This window comes from Gymnodraco acuticeps, unplaced genomic scaffold (assembly GCF_902827175.1).
Source record: "Gymnodraco acuticeps unplaced genomic scaffold, fGymAcu1.1, whole genome shotgun sequence".
Taxonomy (NCBI): Eukaryota; Metazoa; Chordata; class Actinopteri; order Perciformes; family Bathydraconidae; genus Gymnodraco; species Gymnodraco acuticeps.
The window spans coordinates 540,265-556,455 of NW_022990199.1; the positions used below are offsets into that span (position 1 = coordinate 540,265).

The 16,191-nt window shown below is 41.6% G+C and overlaps 1 protein-coding gene across 5 annotated transcripts in view; it reads left to right on the plus strand.

The window, feature by feature from the left end:
- plekhg5b (pleckstrin homology domain containing, family G (with RhoGef domain) member 5b) overlaps positions 1–16,191 on the plus strand; it is an 85,511-nt gene that overhangs the window by 58,100 nt on the left and 11,220 nt on the right. For all 5 annotated transcript variants that reach the window (XM_034218203.1, XM_034218205.1, XM_034218207.1 and 2 more), the window contains 2 exons: positions 12,872–13,060; positions 14,572–14,748. In XM_034218203.1, coding sequence (XP_034074094.1) covers positions 12,872–13,060; positions 14,572–14,748 — 366 coding nt within the window. The remainder of the gene's footprint in view (positions 1–12,871; positions 13,061–14,571; positions 14,749–16,191) is intronic.

A 16,191-nucleotide genomic window follows, 5' to 3' on the forward strand; every position in this document is an offset into this window, starting at 1 on the left:
TTCAACAGTACAAACAAAGTAGGAAATCCTCTCATTTGAGAAGGAGTAACCCACTCATGTGTTAAAGACATAAAATATATTGGAATTGTTACAGATATATTTCGTAGAGCTTCATGTTGATGGGCTCCCTGTTTTGGCCGGCTCTTCAAAGGTAACATAATTCACTGGTTGAATATTTAATCAAAACATTACTGAAATCTACAATGGAAATGACTTCCTCTGCATGACAGCATTGTCACTGAAGAGGAGATGAACAACGCGGCTGCTTAGCAACACTGGCTCCGGTAGAAGCAGTGATTTGTGTTTTGGCACATAAATATTTAGATGAGCTTGTTTTATTATTGCTGTATCGTCACCGGTGTTTATTATCTCCAGATGTTCAACAATCGCTCACATTTGAATCATCATAATGCCGTCACCCATGTGCCCTCTGGCATGAGTGTGGAAATGTACTGTTTGGGAAGACACAGAAGTAGTGTCAATACTTACAAATTAAAAGTCTTTTTGGGTGGCAATACAAGCATGAATAGGGTGAAAACTGACAAGATAGATCCATGATACAAACAAATCCAAACCAAAGCCCGTACCACTGATATCAATACCTTTTATTGTTCATTGCAGCTAATGTACTATCATGTAAAAGACAGAAATGTGACCATGTTTTAAGGTGAATAGATTTGTTTTTACCAGTGCGTCTAGCATACATGTACCCAATATACCCACACTTAATGTTTTGAATGTTGATGAGGAGAGTGATGAGTTCAGGCCTCAGGGGGGCAGTGATGTACTGATGAAACCTGCCGGTCCGCTGCAACTCTGACTACTTTTAAATCCAGACTAAAGACTTTTCTTTTTGCCGCTGCTTTTAATTGAACTATTCACATCTTAAACTGCACTGTAACTTTTATCCATATATTTTTTCTTTTAATGTTTATTTCATTATCTTTTCTTTTTAATGACTGATTTTAAATGCCATTTTCTTAATGGCTTTAATTTTTTGTAAAGCACTTTGAATTGCCTTGTGTTGAAAGGGGCTATATAAATAAACTTGCCTTGCCTTATCTGTAGGGATAAGACAGTCCATTGTAGTCCACAGAAGATTCATCTGCATTCATAGTTTTTTAGACTTTGAAACCACTAAAAAATAGGTTTAGGTTAGTATGACCTTTGTTGGATGTCTAAGTTTTACTGTACAGAGTTTTAAGCTAGGAGTCTGTTTTCACACATATCTGCTAGAGTGGGAACGTTTCTATGATCTTACATTCAATTTAATTTTGTGACATTAACAGTACTTTGAAAGCAAACCAATTCTATCCTATTTTATTTATTTATAGGGCTCCAAATCATAACAGAAATAAATGTAGGGCACTAAAGCAGGACTAGAACGTACACTTTATAATATTAATCATGTACCAATATGCAACTTAGGCAAGTGTATTTCAGAGTAAACATGTTACGTAATGTTAGAGACATGCTAACCTTTGCTTTCTAACAGATTATGGATGAGGGAAAAGGAACATATTCAATCCAGTTAAGATTTTCTACGTTTTTGGTCGAAAATCCTATCAGACAACCATTTTTATTTGAAGCAGAAAGTTGGTTATTAACTTAAAACATGGCTGGATGGGATCAATAGGCAGGACATATTTGTAGTCTTTCTTTTATGCTACTAAACTATAAATATGTTTAGGTTTTTCTACAAGTGGTTAGGCAAAACAAGCAATACAAATATGTCCTCTTGGACTCTTGAGAAATTGCTAGGTGCATTTGTTGAAATTTGTTGACTAAATACTTGATTCATTATCAAATAAATCATCTAAAACTGAAAAGAACGTAGTGGATTTGAAGCCCCCATATTTCTTATTTCACATTTCTCTGTCTTTGTAAAACTATTTGGTAAATATAACTCGTAAATTATTTGACTCCTGGACCCAGACGAGTGTCTCCTGCCAACGAAACAAAGCTTGTTGAAGTCTATTGGATACTTGTGTCTGTACCAGACTCAACAGCAGAAAGCCTGTGATCCATGTTGGGTGCCAGCCCATATTTTATGAAAGCTATTTGGAGGACAAAAGCTTTACTTGGACATGCGAGCAGCGATCGGGTCTCTGAGTTTCTATGGCAGCAGCTTCGGCACTCACCATTAAACTCATGCGTTCCTGCTTTTTATGGAAACGAGGACTTTGCCCAAAGATATTTGCCTAGTGACCGGAATCATGGCGTGGCTTGTGCCAGCGCTTTAGAGGAAACACAGCCAAGTCCTGTCCGTCTCTCTGTACAGAGTTACTCTTTCCTTTTAAATGGAGGTATTTAAAGTGTATTATTGCGTGCATGTTACATCTTATAGCTTTTGGCAGCAGTGTGATAGGCTGCCGAGAGCTTTGATGATCCAGATTGATTATTTTACAACAGGGAGCCTCGGCCAAGCTCTCTGATTGGTTGAAGACAAATTCCGATGTTGCCACTGCTAAGCCTTTTCAATATCAGCTGTTTTTCAACTGATCTAAAACAAGTTCACTTTTAACCTGCATGGCTCAGTTTGAGATAACAAAAACAATTTAACATCCTGTATTTTACATTTTTACTTCTGTCAGCTAATTATTTCTTGCTGCAGCATTAATTTGACTAAATAAAGTAAAACTAAAATCTTAAATGTGACACAAGAAATGCCTCAATTGTGGTCTCTGGTTTCAGACAGAGGGTGAAAAGAGGTGCTGCAGCACAGGCAGTATGAGAAAGAGCTTTATGAACATTAAAGCATGGAGACATGTCCCAGTAGAGACACTAAATACAAATAGGAACCTGAAAGTGAGCGTAATAAGGCCCCTTTAAAGTTTGCATCCCCCTGTATACACTGAAGTAGCTGAGACTCTTTTGACTTGTTTGGTATGTTGAAGTCATTCTTCCACAAAATCAGGGCTCAGGATGTTTTTGGTTCTTATGCAGAGAAATGTGACGTCATCTCAGAGCAAAAACAAAACTTTATACACAGGGGACTGCATTACTATTACAGTAGTACTGCAGCTTTTGGGAACACACACACACACACACACACACACACACACACACACACACACACACACACACAGGCTTGATTGTCTTTTTTCCTGAGAACTGAAACTAAAGGTTTTACAGTCGTCATAAAGATAACTAAACCGTCATGCGACCTTATGATTTGTACAGAACATTGATCCAGTCAGCTTTTTATATAACAAGACCTTCCGTTGCCATAACACGCTGATAACACACTAAAGTGGTGGGCGAACTTCACTGAGCTGTCTCTGAATGAAAGGAAAACATAAAAGCAATGCCACAGGGTACAGTGTTTAAACTACAGCAGGGTGGTTTGATGCCGAGACCGACCAGGATCACATTACAGTTTGAGGGTGTTAATGTCAGGTAATGGATCTCCCATGTGTGTGTTAGGGCTCTGGCTTCCCATAATGCACTGCTTCATCACAGCAGGGGGAACCTCACTCAGTTCTAGAGAGCAGACCTAAATGTTGGGGTCAATTTAACATGAGGTTCAGGGATTAGGGGGCTATTGCATTTCAATCAAGTGGTTCGGATAATACAAGGGGAAAGAAACCTAATAGAGAAAATGCAAATACATGTACTTAAAACAAGGAAAAGAAGGGTTCACAGTCAGGATTTACATAGTTTTTGCATGAGAGCCTGCTGGTTTGATTATTTTAGTCTGGCATATTTACAGAGACCTAATTATTTTGTGTCCTTGTTCATTTCTGATCAAATTTGTTATATAGTTGACTTATTTTGATCCCTTTTTACCTCCCTATCCAGATAGTTCGAAATGTTATTTTGGCAGAATGATTGTATTTGATAAAAGAACCTTCTTCAAAAAAATACAAAGAAGGAATTCCTGGAAAATACTGGGTTTCTTTTATTGAAAGGCATAAAAACAAAGCAGTATAGTGTTATGTTACTGGAACTCGGATGTCATATCTCCACTAATGTGTATTGGTCAATAATCATCCTTATTGCTCACCACTGTATTTCCAGTTTCTCAAATGTGTTGATTTTCTGCTTTTCTTTGTCTTAAGTGAAAGTGAAACGAATGCTTTTGGGTTTCTGATTGCTTGAAACAAAGCAAGATAATTGAAGACCTTTTGTTTAAGGGATTTGCAATGATGCAGGATGTTTCCACACCTATTTCGCACAGCTATATATCAAAAGATGAATTGATCCGCCCATAATCTGCAGATAAATAATTAATAAAGACCAGCATTCGCCTCAATCCTGCTGTATTTGACAAAAAGTAGACTGCTCTCTTTCCTCGGACTCTAAGAGTTTGTTGTGTAATAGACAGGAGACGTAGATAGTGTTATTTCATAATATACAGGACTCTGGGAAATACCGTGGCCTTGAGCGCAGAAGACAGTGATGACGGAGTAAATCTGCTGAGACGAACAGAAGACTAGACTATGTGCCACTCCTCTCACTGTGTACTGAGACGAAACACAGTGACACATGCATGTCTTCCCCGATGAGGGATTAAAGTGTGTTTTGAATGATATTGTATTCATGCAGCTCATACAGTGCCCTCAGCGTGGTTTGTTTAGGAAGACGGAAGACGTTTGCAGGAACAATTGTCATTATTTATTTCCTCTTTCTCATACAGAATGCATGTTCCCCATCTGCATTACACAACTGTGGATGGTAATGTGTTCCTCGGGCAGACTCTCGTCCAGCAGCCTCTTCTCTCTCTCTCTCTCTCTGATGGCTCACAATAGACGGACAGTTGCCGATTACCATAGAGCCACTTTGAATAACAATGGCTGAACAGCGGCGGTCACACAGGGCTTCTTTGAGCTGAAACATGAGGCGTCCCGTACAACAGACAGCATAGTTTGTTAATAGAGTGAGAAGTGTCGCTCGTTTGGTTGGTAAGGTCTTTGGCATAAATACTAGACTGGAGAGCTTCCTTTCAAGTGTGCAAGCAGTTTAAATGAATCCTAAACATCAGTGGTAGTTTGTAAATACAATGTATACTATGTATATGCTTAAAACATTTTATTCATTTGAGTATGCTGGCCTGTCACGATAACTGCTTTTGTTAGAGCATGTATTTGTGTCATTTTAAGAGCATTTTATGCCACTGAAATAATGACAATAGTATCATTATAATGCAAAAAAAAACTTTTAAAAGCAACATACTTTCATTTTTTAAGAATATTCAGATATTGGTAATAGAATTAGAAGAAATGTTGGGAGCTGCAGCTATTATTGTTCAATATATGGTCATTTTTCTCGCAAAAAACTCAAAATATTGATCAATTTCAGCTTCTCATATCTGAGGTCTTTGTGAATTTCTAAATGTTTCTATTTCATTTTAATCTGAATATCTTATCTTTGGGATTGATGGACAGACGAGAAGGTTGGAAGACATTTAATTTGAACCCTGGGAAACTGTTTATTTATACTATTTGCTGATAAGAATAAATAAGATAAACTGATAAATCTCCTCCATATATCTCTTGGTCGCTCAATATAGTTAAACTAGATGTTTTTTGGTAAACGGACTGTACTTATATAGCGCTTTATCCAGTCTTTAAGACCCCTCAAAGCGCTTTACATGTCGTTCACCCATTCACACAGAGCAGTGTACCTTACTCTAGGACCTAACATTCACACACCGTTGGCCATGCCATCGGGATCAACGCAGGGTTAAGTATCTTGCCCAAGGATACATCGACATGTTGACTGCATGGGCTGGGATCGAACCCACAACCTTCTGGTTGAAAGACGCCCACAGTGGTACATTTTACACATACGTTTATGATTCTTTTGAATGAAACTCACTCATGCTCACTGTGAAGATCTAATAATAGAACCGTTTTACTCTCTTCTTATTTCTGAAACCAGTTTGACCGGTCTCTCTCTCTCTCTCTCGGTGTGTGTGACGAAATAGGATGTCTCTGATTTTTTAGCCCACTCTTTAATTAAACCAATTATATGAGGGGCTTGGAGTCTATAATTTATTCCCCATATGTTGTGGGAGGAGCTACCTGCTGAGGAGCTGTGTGTGGCTGGAAAGGTGTGTGTGTTTGTGTGAAGACAAAGAACTTCCCCTGATGCCTGAAGGTGGAGTTTACCGCTGCAGGGTGAACACACACCTTTTATGATTGTTATTCGTGTGACCGTTGGCCCGCAGAGTTCAGTGTGTGACAGTGAAGAAGCAGCGATGCACTTTCGGAATTGTGATTGCCTGGAAATGGATTCTTCCTGAGTTTGGAATTTTTTTTTTGCTTTTTCTTTTGTTTACTCAGACTGCTTTATTATCAGGGGATATTTCGTTTTTATCATTTGTGGAGAAATGGTTCGTTTTGCCCGTCTGTCATCCTGGCACAGCTGGGACCTTCTGCACGGGGACTCTGATATCCCTGAGGATGACGCTAAAGCAAAGCTAACTGACTGTGAGGTGAGACTCTTGTTTACACGTCTGCTCTGCTAACACTGATGCAATAAAGGGGCATTTCCTGCTGCTGCTGTTGGGTGGAAATCCTTTCAGAGCTGCATGGATAAGTCATTGGAAAAAGGGAATGAATTAGATGGATCTTTCTTTAAATCTAGCAAGAATGCCAAAATATAAGGATATTCTTTGTCATGCAAGATAATCACCTGAATATTTTTGTTTTTTTGAGTGTTCGTAGTTGAGAAATACATTTAAAGACCTCATGTTGGGTTGTCTAACCTCTATTGACAACAAAATAAAGCGTTCTATCTATAAGGAAATATCTGCTTTCTGTAGCGCCAATTGGTTTAAGATTGAATCACCTTTGACTTAATGTTGTATACAAAAAGCTCAACATGTATACTTGTTTTTTATGGTTGCTAGCATCCTGAATATGAGGCTTTATTTGTCATACATGATAGTAAACTAACATGTTGGGGATTTGCAGTGTTGGTGCATAAAAAATAAATGAAGAAATAATTAATAAAAATAGACCCGAATTTTGGTCGTAAAAGATTAAAGGTCCCATGTCATGGCCATTTCTACTGATCATAATTCCATTGTTGAGGTCTACTAGAATAGATTCACATTGTTCAATGTTCCAAACTCACATTGGTTTCTCATAAAGCATCTCTGTATAGCATGTGTATTCACTCTGTCCTAAACGGCTTGTTGGAGCTCCTGCCCCCCCCTCCTGTGAGCCCACTGTGCTCTGATTGGTCAGCTCTCCCACTCTGTTCTGATGAGTCCACCACCGTTACAGCTGAACATCAGTGATTATGTGTTACAATGGCGTTAGCAACCAGAAAATGAGACCAGTAATGACAAACGGATGAGAACGCTGCGTGGGGTCTGAGTGCCGTGTTGGCGAGATATTGCATGGCTCGCTGCTGTGAGGAGGGGACAGTGTGAGCTGGGTTACTGGTGTTGTTTCCTGGTTACTGCGTGGGGTCTGCAAGACAGCGCAAAACTCAGCCTGAGCACCATGGACGCGGAAAGGGGGGGTGCTGAGGGGGCTGCAGCACCCCCATCTGCAAGGCTCCACTAGCACCTGCACCCCCAAACGCGGCGCACCTACAGTGTAAGCGCACCACAGTTTCGCCGCTGCGAGGCTCCACTACCACCCCAGCGCGTCACAGTTTCGCAGCTGAGAGAGTGTGTGTGTGTGTGTAAGGAGCTCCACGGAAGGTCCATTGGGTTGTCGTTACGTCACTTGGTTCCCGGAAGAAAAAAATGGAAAGAGAGAAATCTCCAACGAGGCGTTCTGGGGCAGCATAGACAGGTATTTTCTGTGTTAGAGTTTTACTCGCTACAGGGTGTACTTTGAGGGTTTGTGACTCTGCAGACCCTTAACATGCAGAAAAAGCTACATAGTTAGTTTAATAGGTTTATTTTTCCGCTACTTCCCCCCCCCGCCACCCCCTTAACCTGTCTGCCTTTTTTCCCCTACTCCCCCCCCCCCCCCCTACCCGACTTGTAAAGCGACCTTGGGTTTCCTGAAAGGCGCTATAAAAATATTATTTATTATTATTATTATTATTATAACACACAAGGGGACGGGTGATAACCGGAAAAGCATGACATGGGCCCTTTAAGATTTGTCAGGATTAGACACATGTTAAATACAACAACATTCAATCATCCTCCCTTTTCTTTTCCTTTGGATCAATGTCCTCTGCTCTACTGAAACATCAGAGTTTAAATGTGTGTGTGCGGTAGTGAGGGGGAGTTGTGTATTGGGCAAAGTGCAAAGGTTTCCGGGACCCTCGCTGCAGAAATGATGGGGGAGGTCCGGAAGAAGCAGCATTGTTTTGACAACTCTCCTCTCCCCTGGGGCTCAGAGCTTCTGTTGGTGTGTGTGGTTTTCCTTATTGGGACTGAACTGGCCTTGAACCACGAAACAAGTGTTGACCACCAACTACGGGGGTTTTCTTTGTAAGTTTCTATTTCCTGGTTGTGTTGGTGTGTGTCAAGGAAGGTCAGCGGTTTTCCCATCGTTAATCAACCCACCTGATCAAGGGGAGCTGTTATCAGTTGAAAGGCAGTAGCAGAAAAAAGTGTCTCTTTGCTTTTTCTTTGTCATCACCTATTTTAATACAGTCCCTTCCCATTTAAAGATTTTCTCCTTTCCAGGCCAAGGTTAATGCCACAAACCGGCGGTGATAAGATAAGGCTGAGGGGAGCTTGATATCGCACATGGTGCAGTCCCCACAGCCCGAGGCTTTTCAACAAAGAGAGCTCTGGATCTGGCTGCCCTGGGTGCTGACTGACAGGTTTACACAGGAGGTTCAGGGGGAACCTTGTCAACATAATTAGTTAACCAGACTCTACTATGAGCGGCTTTGTGTTTACTAGGATCGTGTGTTTGCGCTAACTAAAGTTAATGTTGTGTAGTATTATTACCTGCAGAAATATGACTACAGTGTTTTAGAGCTTCAACACATTTATCTTAGTTTTTACATTCATTGTTGTGAAAAATCCCCATAAGAAGGCGCCCTCTTCAAATTGCTAGTTTTATTTAACACACTAGGGCTTCAAGATTTGAAAAAAATAAACACATGTAAATTATTCTGACTGCAATCATTTACATGGGATTACGGTAGTGAGGGTTGAGGATCTTTCATAATAGTATTTGAAAGATATTCTTAAAATGATACCTAAAATATATATTTGATTCATTTTGTGGACACAATTTGTTGTTCTTTACATCTATGCAGCACCACAATCCCTAATCAAGATGAATTATTACACATCCTATTGAGATTCCTGCAACAAGGTATTAACAGATAAAAACTGCAGATCTGCTTATTTTAAAGACTGTAAACGGAGATTAGAGAATTAAAACCATTGTTTTGTTATCAGAATAGCTGCGATAGTGTCACCTCTACAAAGTTTCCAGACCTCCCAAAGGATTTGGTGTTGCTTGTGTTTATCTACTGGGGATAAGCAGCTTATTTAATGTGCTGAAACATGCAAGTAAACAAAGGGGATTTCCCGTTGGGCCATTATCGGGGCATTTCTTGTTCCTTGTTTTGGCCAGCCAGCTTGGCATTGTTCAAAGGTCTCCGGGCTAAACACAGATTTTAGATGGCACAAAGAATAGTGGAACTTCAAATGAGAGAAAAGAACGAAGTGTTTACAGTCACCCTGTAATTTGCATGGGTTTTATTCAAGGTAATTGCTTGGTATCCATTATCCACTAATCTTGGATACATTGGATTATTTCTACATGTGCCTGTAGAGCCTGACCTAAAGGGGATGTGTGTGTGTGTGTGTGTGTGTGTGTGTGTGTGTGTGTGTGTGTGTGTGTGTGTGTGTGTGTGTGTGTGTGTGTGTGTGTGTGTGTGTGTGTGTGTGTGTGTGTGTGTGTGTGTGTGTGTGTGTGTGTGTGTGTGTGTGTGTGTGTGTGTGTGTGTGTGTGTGTGTGTGTGTGTGTGTGTGTGTGTGTGTGTGTGTGTGTGTGTGTGTGTGTGTGTGTGTGTGTGTGTGTGTGTGTGTGTGTGTGTGTGTGTGTGTGTGTGTGTGTGTGTGTGTGTGTGTGTGTGTGTGTGTGTGTGTGTGTGTGTGTGTGTGTGTGTGTGTGTGTGTGTGGGAACTCCCTCACAAGCTGTCACCCTGACTCCGCCTCCAAATATTTAAATCAGCCGCTCTCTTTTTGTAATGTTTTTTTGCCCCGGCCCTTCCCACTCTTTCCTGCCCAGCACAATGAGGCAGGATCCTCCTTGTTGCTATGACTTCACTCCAGAGTCTGTATGAAATGCAACCGCTGACTGTTTGGACATCAGGACAGAGACAGAGACACATCCCGGTTCAAAGAGAAGCTCGGCAGGACGCAGACCAGGACCCTGTCAGCTGGAACGCTTTGAAAACCGTATGAAGTTCAAAACAGTTATCTTCATCCTGGAATTCTAACCCAGCGTTTGTCACTCACGCTTTTGGGACTGTTTCTGCGACAAAGGTCCGGACGGCGTGGATGTGTGTGCTTTCTCACTGGATTTGGGGAGAGAGAGGAGGCTAGAAGTTGAGAGCGCAGCAGCTGGTTCCAGAATGGGTTGCGATCTATGAATCCAATTGAAGGATTAGGATGGTTTTTGTTACTTTTGACATGCCTCTGGCTTCAATGGTGAGCACTGTTAATGTGGTGGGAAACTATCCGTGTGTTAATTACAACTTCCTGGCCTTGTCTTTTGAGAATCTAGTGTCTCGATACTTGCTTTCTGTTTGCATACTTAATTATTTAATCTATGTTTGTCAGATTGTATTCGTGTTTTTAAATCTAAAGAGGTGAAAGCAGGCTCTTTCCTGAGAGCCGTCACGAAACTCAAACAAACCGGGTTTCAGTTTGTCCGTTGGTTCGCTGTCAAGAGTACAGGGTCCAGATTTGTTTCCACTGTTTGTCCATGGAGACTGAACACTTCCTGACACCTGTGTCCTTGCCCAGTTGGCCCAGAATCCCCCCCTAAAAAACTCCCTTAAATCACTTGTTTCCCTTTCGCTATACAACTACTTTAAAACGTTCCCCATTTCCCCTTCACCTTTTGTTTTAAAGCCAACATTTCTATTTGCAGTTAAGTCACTCTCCTCTTTGGACATCATCATTTAAAAAAAGATAAAAGGACTAAAAGCTGAAAACCTTTAAGACCCCCCACTCAGATTTATTATCTTGTTATGCAACTGAATGGCCCACTTGTATGCCTTTACTCTAGTTAAGTGGTTTAACAAAGGGCTCGACTTGCTCTTCCTAAAATGGAATTAATTGACTCGAGCTGTTCATAATATTTACATTTTTGTTTGTTGAATATACATGCCGCACATTTTAGACTTGGATAATTATTTATCTGAAGTGTAATGGAAGGTGTTTACTTTGAGTAACTGCGATGCTCAACCTCGGAAGGTGCAGTTTGTACCCATTTAGTCAAAGTTTGACAGTCAGCGTTCTTGTTTTTGTTAAAGTTACAGTGTTAGTTTGATGTTCCCTATAAACAGAGACTTTCCAACCACCAAAACTCAGATATTTTCAGTGGGAAAGTTGATACAAATGTGTCATAAAACCTGCACTCATTTTCATTACGTTTTACCAGCAGTAGCGAGTGATGGCGGACTTTATTTTGCCCCGGGTTTTACCTCCCAGGCTCTGTAGAGTCTACTGGGCTGCCCTCTGATTGGTGGAGATGGCACATGTAGACCGAGAGGTGCAGGGATGGAAAATGTTGTTTACCGTCAATATTCAGGCTCAAGGTTACAATAGCTGCTATTAGCATAACACCCCTGGATCTCAGATCAAACTTTCCGCAGTTGAGTTTTGTTGTAGGTAACGTAGGGCCGGGTTTTTCGCAAAGCAGTGAGTTGAGTAAAAACATAAGTCTGTGTAATTCAGCTTAATTGATTTCTTGATTAAAAAAGACTCGCCATCTTGAGCCCGACAATGTTATAGAAGTGCAACGCTTAATCAGGATTCTATGTGGTTAGACTTTTAATAATACATCATGTAGAAATCATTTCAAAATACTTTATTCAAAGTATTTTGAAAAGAAAGGCTCGACATATTCTGCCGTAAGCTGGAAACCCACCTATTGTAGTACTTTAAAATGTTTGGTTATTAATTAATTGAAGCTTATTAGTTTAACATGTGTGCTGTTCTGAATTGGTATGCTCATGGTTGATTGCATTTATTCTGCTGAGATAACAGTGTCAGCTGTAATGGAAAGCTAATAGTGTCATGTGTTTTTGCTGCATCTGCAGGAATGTCTTGTTTTGTTGGCGACATACCAACTTTGGACATAAGTGGTTTTCCTGCATTGTGTTTGTATGTGCGTTCGTCGAGGGGGGGATGATCAGTGAAAGAATTTAGTTTAGTGTCAGTGTCCTGGAATGTGAGTTCCTTGTCGCTGTTTGAAGGGGGGTCAGCGGCCGGACTCCCCACCAGCAGATTCCTCTCTAACGGCAAAAACAACTGCTTCCTCAGATACTGCGGTGGCCCCTGTTTGTTTGCTTTGCTGCAGCTCGTAAAGTGGACAGAGATTGTCCGAGCGAGGCAGGGCCCGCTGACAGGGTAACAATGGAGGGGGACAATGGCCAGACTCAGCGGTCTGTTCTTATGGAACAACCTCCTTGTGATGTAATGAGCGTTCACGGCGAGGAAGTGGCCGTCCTTCCCTCTCCTGTTTGTGTCGGATCATCAGGATAGCTCTAACGGTCCGCTGATGTCATCCCTGCACAGAATTCCCCTCTGATTTCCTGTTGATCCTGTCCTTGTGTATTTCTCTCTTTCCTTCATTGTCTCTTTCCCTCCGACTGACTGGAAACGTTCGTCCTTCCCCTTAACGTTGACAAGTTCCCTCGTGCCAAGTCTTTCATTTTCTGTTTGTTTTAAATGTCTCTCTGTCTGGGCTCTTGCAGGGTCAGGCTCGACGGAGAAAGAACATGACCGAGTTCCTGGGAGAAGCGAATATTCCCATCCCCGAGGCTCTGGGGGGGTTGGGCTCCCTGCCCGGCATCGGGGCCGGGCCTGACAGCTGGAAGAACCGAGCCGCCAGCCGCTTCAGTGGCTTCTTCAGCTCCAGCGCTGGGACGGGGGCCTTCGGAAAGGTAACGATCAGACAGAGAAGATGACACATCATATTGACCTTTCCTGAGTTCAGAGCACTTAATGCAAACTGATACTGATGCGGACACATTTTTTATTATGCATTCTTGGAACATGAACAAATTCGACAAATACTGCGAAAACGATGTTATTCTAACGGTCGAAATATAAATTGGTTTTAATGGCTGCTGTGGTTTATTTCTACATACATTTATTGTATACTAGCGTAGGATCACAGGGAAATATAGCATTCTCTTCTGCCTGTTGTAGAGTTGTATAAGTTGATATGAGGCTCGATTGCTTCCCAGACAAATCTCAGAATAAAATAAAAAAGCATTAAACGGTAGCGAGCTGCAGTGGGAGGGGGTCGGAGGCCGTTTCCCTTGAGGTCCTGATGATGAGGTAATTTCCCTTGGAGGTCTCGTGTTGTCGGCTCTCACACTTTCCTCTGGAAGTGAGGAGGAGGAGGAAAAGCCTCGCTCAATTCATCCATGGTTCAATTTTGAAAATACAATAGTTGGACGTTTTGGGAATACCTTTGCATGCTATGGTAGGAAGTTAGATGACCAGATACTTCTCTTCCAATGTTAGCTAGCTGAATTCGACTTAAAGACTGGATACTGGAGGAAACAGCAAGCCTGTCTCTATCCAGCATTTGTTTTAAATAGAACGTAGCTAACATGTTAAATATAGAAAAAAGCACACATAAGTAATAACACAATAAAAATAAGGACAAATAAGTCGTCGTCCATGTAGCAGCATTTAGATAGCTACGTGGAAATGTCAAACCTTTCCTTACATTTCTGTATCATATGTTTAAAACAATAATCATCACCTTCCTTCTGATAAAACACACACACACACACACACTCTCCGATTGTCTCCCGCCCTGAGGTCACATCCTGCACAGTAACAGATGTCAGGCAGAGACAGTATCTGTCACTCACCTGTCACTGCCTGCCTCATCTCTATTCACCCCGTCCCCCTTCACCCCTCCAGGACCAGAGACCCTTCCCCAGGACCTGGACCTCTCACTCCATCCATATTGTGGAGATGAACCACTGTCAGCACGGCCTTTCACTAAAAAACGTTGTAAAGAAGTGCTAATCGCTGATCACTGTTGTACAATTTCTCTCTATTAATAGTACTTCTTCCAAGGGGGTCATGACTTATAAACCTCTGCCCCCCCCCCCCCTCTCCATGCTGTAGCTTTTGCCCCCTCCCTTCAGTCTCCCATTGTGAAAGTGGTCTCAATGCACAGAGCTCATTTTCATAACTACGTAAAGCCTGCCAGGCTGAACAAAGGGCTGAATAGCAGCCACTGTTGGATTTAAGAATTAAGGCGCCAGTGAAGGACAGGATTTGAATGCTAATGCGGGGACTCATCTTTACTTACTGTTTGAGTGTAACAATAAATCGAGACACAAAGGACAGAAGTGGACAGTAATTCTCGCCGTCTCGCCGTTAACCTTGTTGAAATGTAATCAGGCTTGTTTTTCGTGTGTGGTTGCAGGAGGCGGACCGTCTGGAGCAGCTCCAGGGCAAACTGCACTCCTACATGACGTTCGGACTCCCCAAGGTGCCGCAGCAGCTCTCCTTCAACCAGGACTCCTGGGAGGAGGAGGACGAGGAGCAGGAGACCAACCTGGTGCTGGAGGACAGCTGGCAGATGCTGCTGGACGACTCCGAGGTGAAAACACACACAGGCTGGGGGGGTTTGTGTAAAGACACTGGAATATAATGTCAAATGAAAAAGGAATTGAGCTAGAAACCAAATTAGATAAAAAATGTTATGTTCTTTAATTCCATAAAACTTGAGAGGTTTTGTGCCTTTTTTCAATACATTAATTGTGAATTAGGACAAATAGCTTTTAGCTTAAAGTATGCTCCTGACTCTCACTTCCTCATCGTGTGTCTCACTCACACCTGATGCCTGTTTTCCCGGAATGATGCTCATAAAGCGATTTACGGTTTCACTGCGGTCAGTGAACCCTACATGCCAAAGTCAATGATATCATCGCACGCTGTCCACCTGTTAATGTTTGATCAGAAAGACGCTCAGCTGCTGCTCGCTCCCATAATGTACATTCACCCCAAAGTTACACAAGCCACGACACTGACAAGATAATGAGTTACTGGAAAACATCAGAACCAGTTTCTCTGGTGTCTGAGAGCGTGAAGAAAGGACTGAATCCTTTTATATATGTGACTAATCCTTCAGGGTATGGCTCAACAACAACAGGGTCGAACAGCACAATTCATTGACATCATACAAATTTGAAAAGCTTGCATACAAACAATGGAAATGAAATACATCGATACAAACACGATATATTCACACGAATGTATGACTCACTGTCAGTTTAAACATCGTCTTTTTGATCAGGCTTTTAGCTTTCTCATAGAGGTAGTAATACGTCAGCAAGCACAAAGATTAAAGGGGCCCTAATATGCTCCTTTTCAGGTTCATATGTGTATTTTGTGGCTCTACTGAGACGTATCTCCCTGCTTTAATGTTGATAAAGCTCTTTAATGTTCTACTTTCTACTTTGAACTTTGGGATTGTAGCCTTTGCAGACCATTGACATGCACAGAAACCTATATAATACACTACAAGAAAGAGAAAACCCCCAAAAAGCTTAATTAGGCCTCTCAAATCGAATCATATCTAATTTTAAAAAAATCATATTTGAATCATATTTTCAGCCAAAGTATATGTGTTAAACAGATTTTAACTAGGGCCGTGACTCGATTAAAAAAATTAATCTAATTAATTAGAGGCTTTGTAATTAATTAATCGAAATTAATCGCATTTTTAATCACATATAAATATTTGACCTGAGAACAGTGAGAAGCAATTTTTTTCACATGGATTTTAGTATACCATTAGGCGCATTCACACCGCAGTACTTTTCCCACAAAGGTTCATGAGAATTTAGTTCATGAGAACTCTTTGAACCTGGGGGAGGATTAGGCAAATGAAGCCGCTGACGTCACTTCTTCTTCTTCTGCATTGGGTTTACTGGCAGGCAGCAAACCACTTCACGGCGTATACTGCCGCCCAAAGTCCCCGGCCGGAAGTCCCCGGAGTTGGGGACTGGCTTCCGTAGAAGCTGCTGGGACTCCCAGCAGC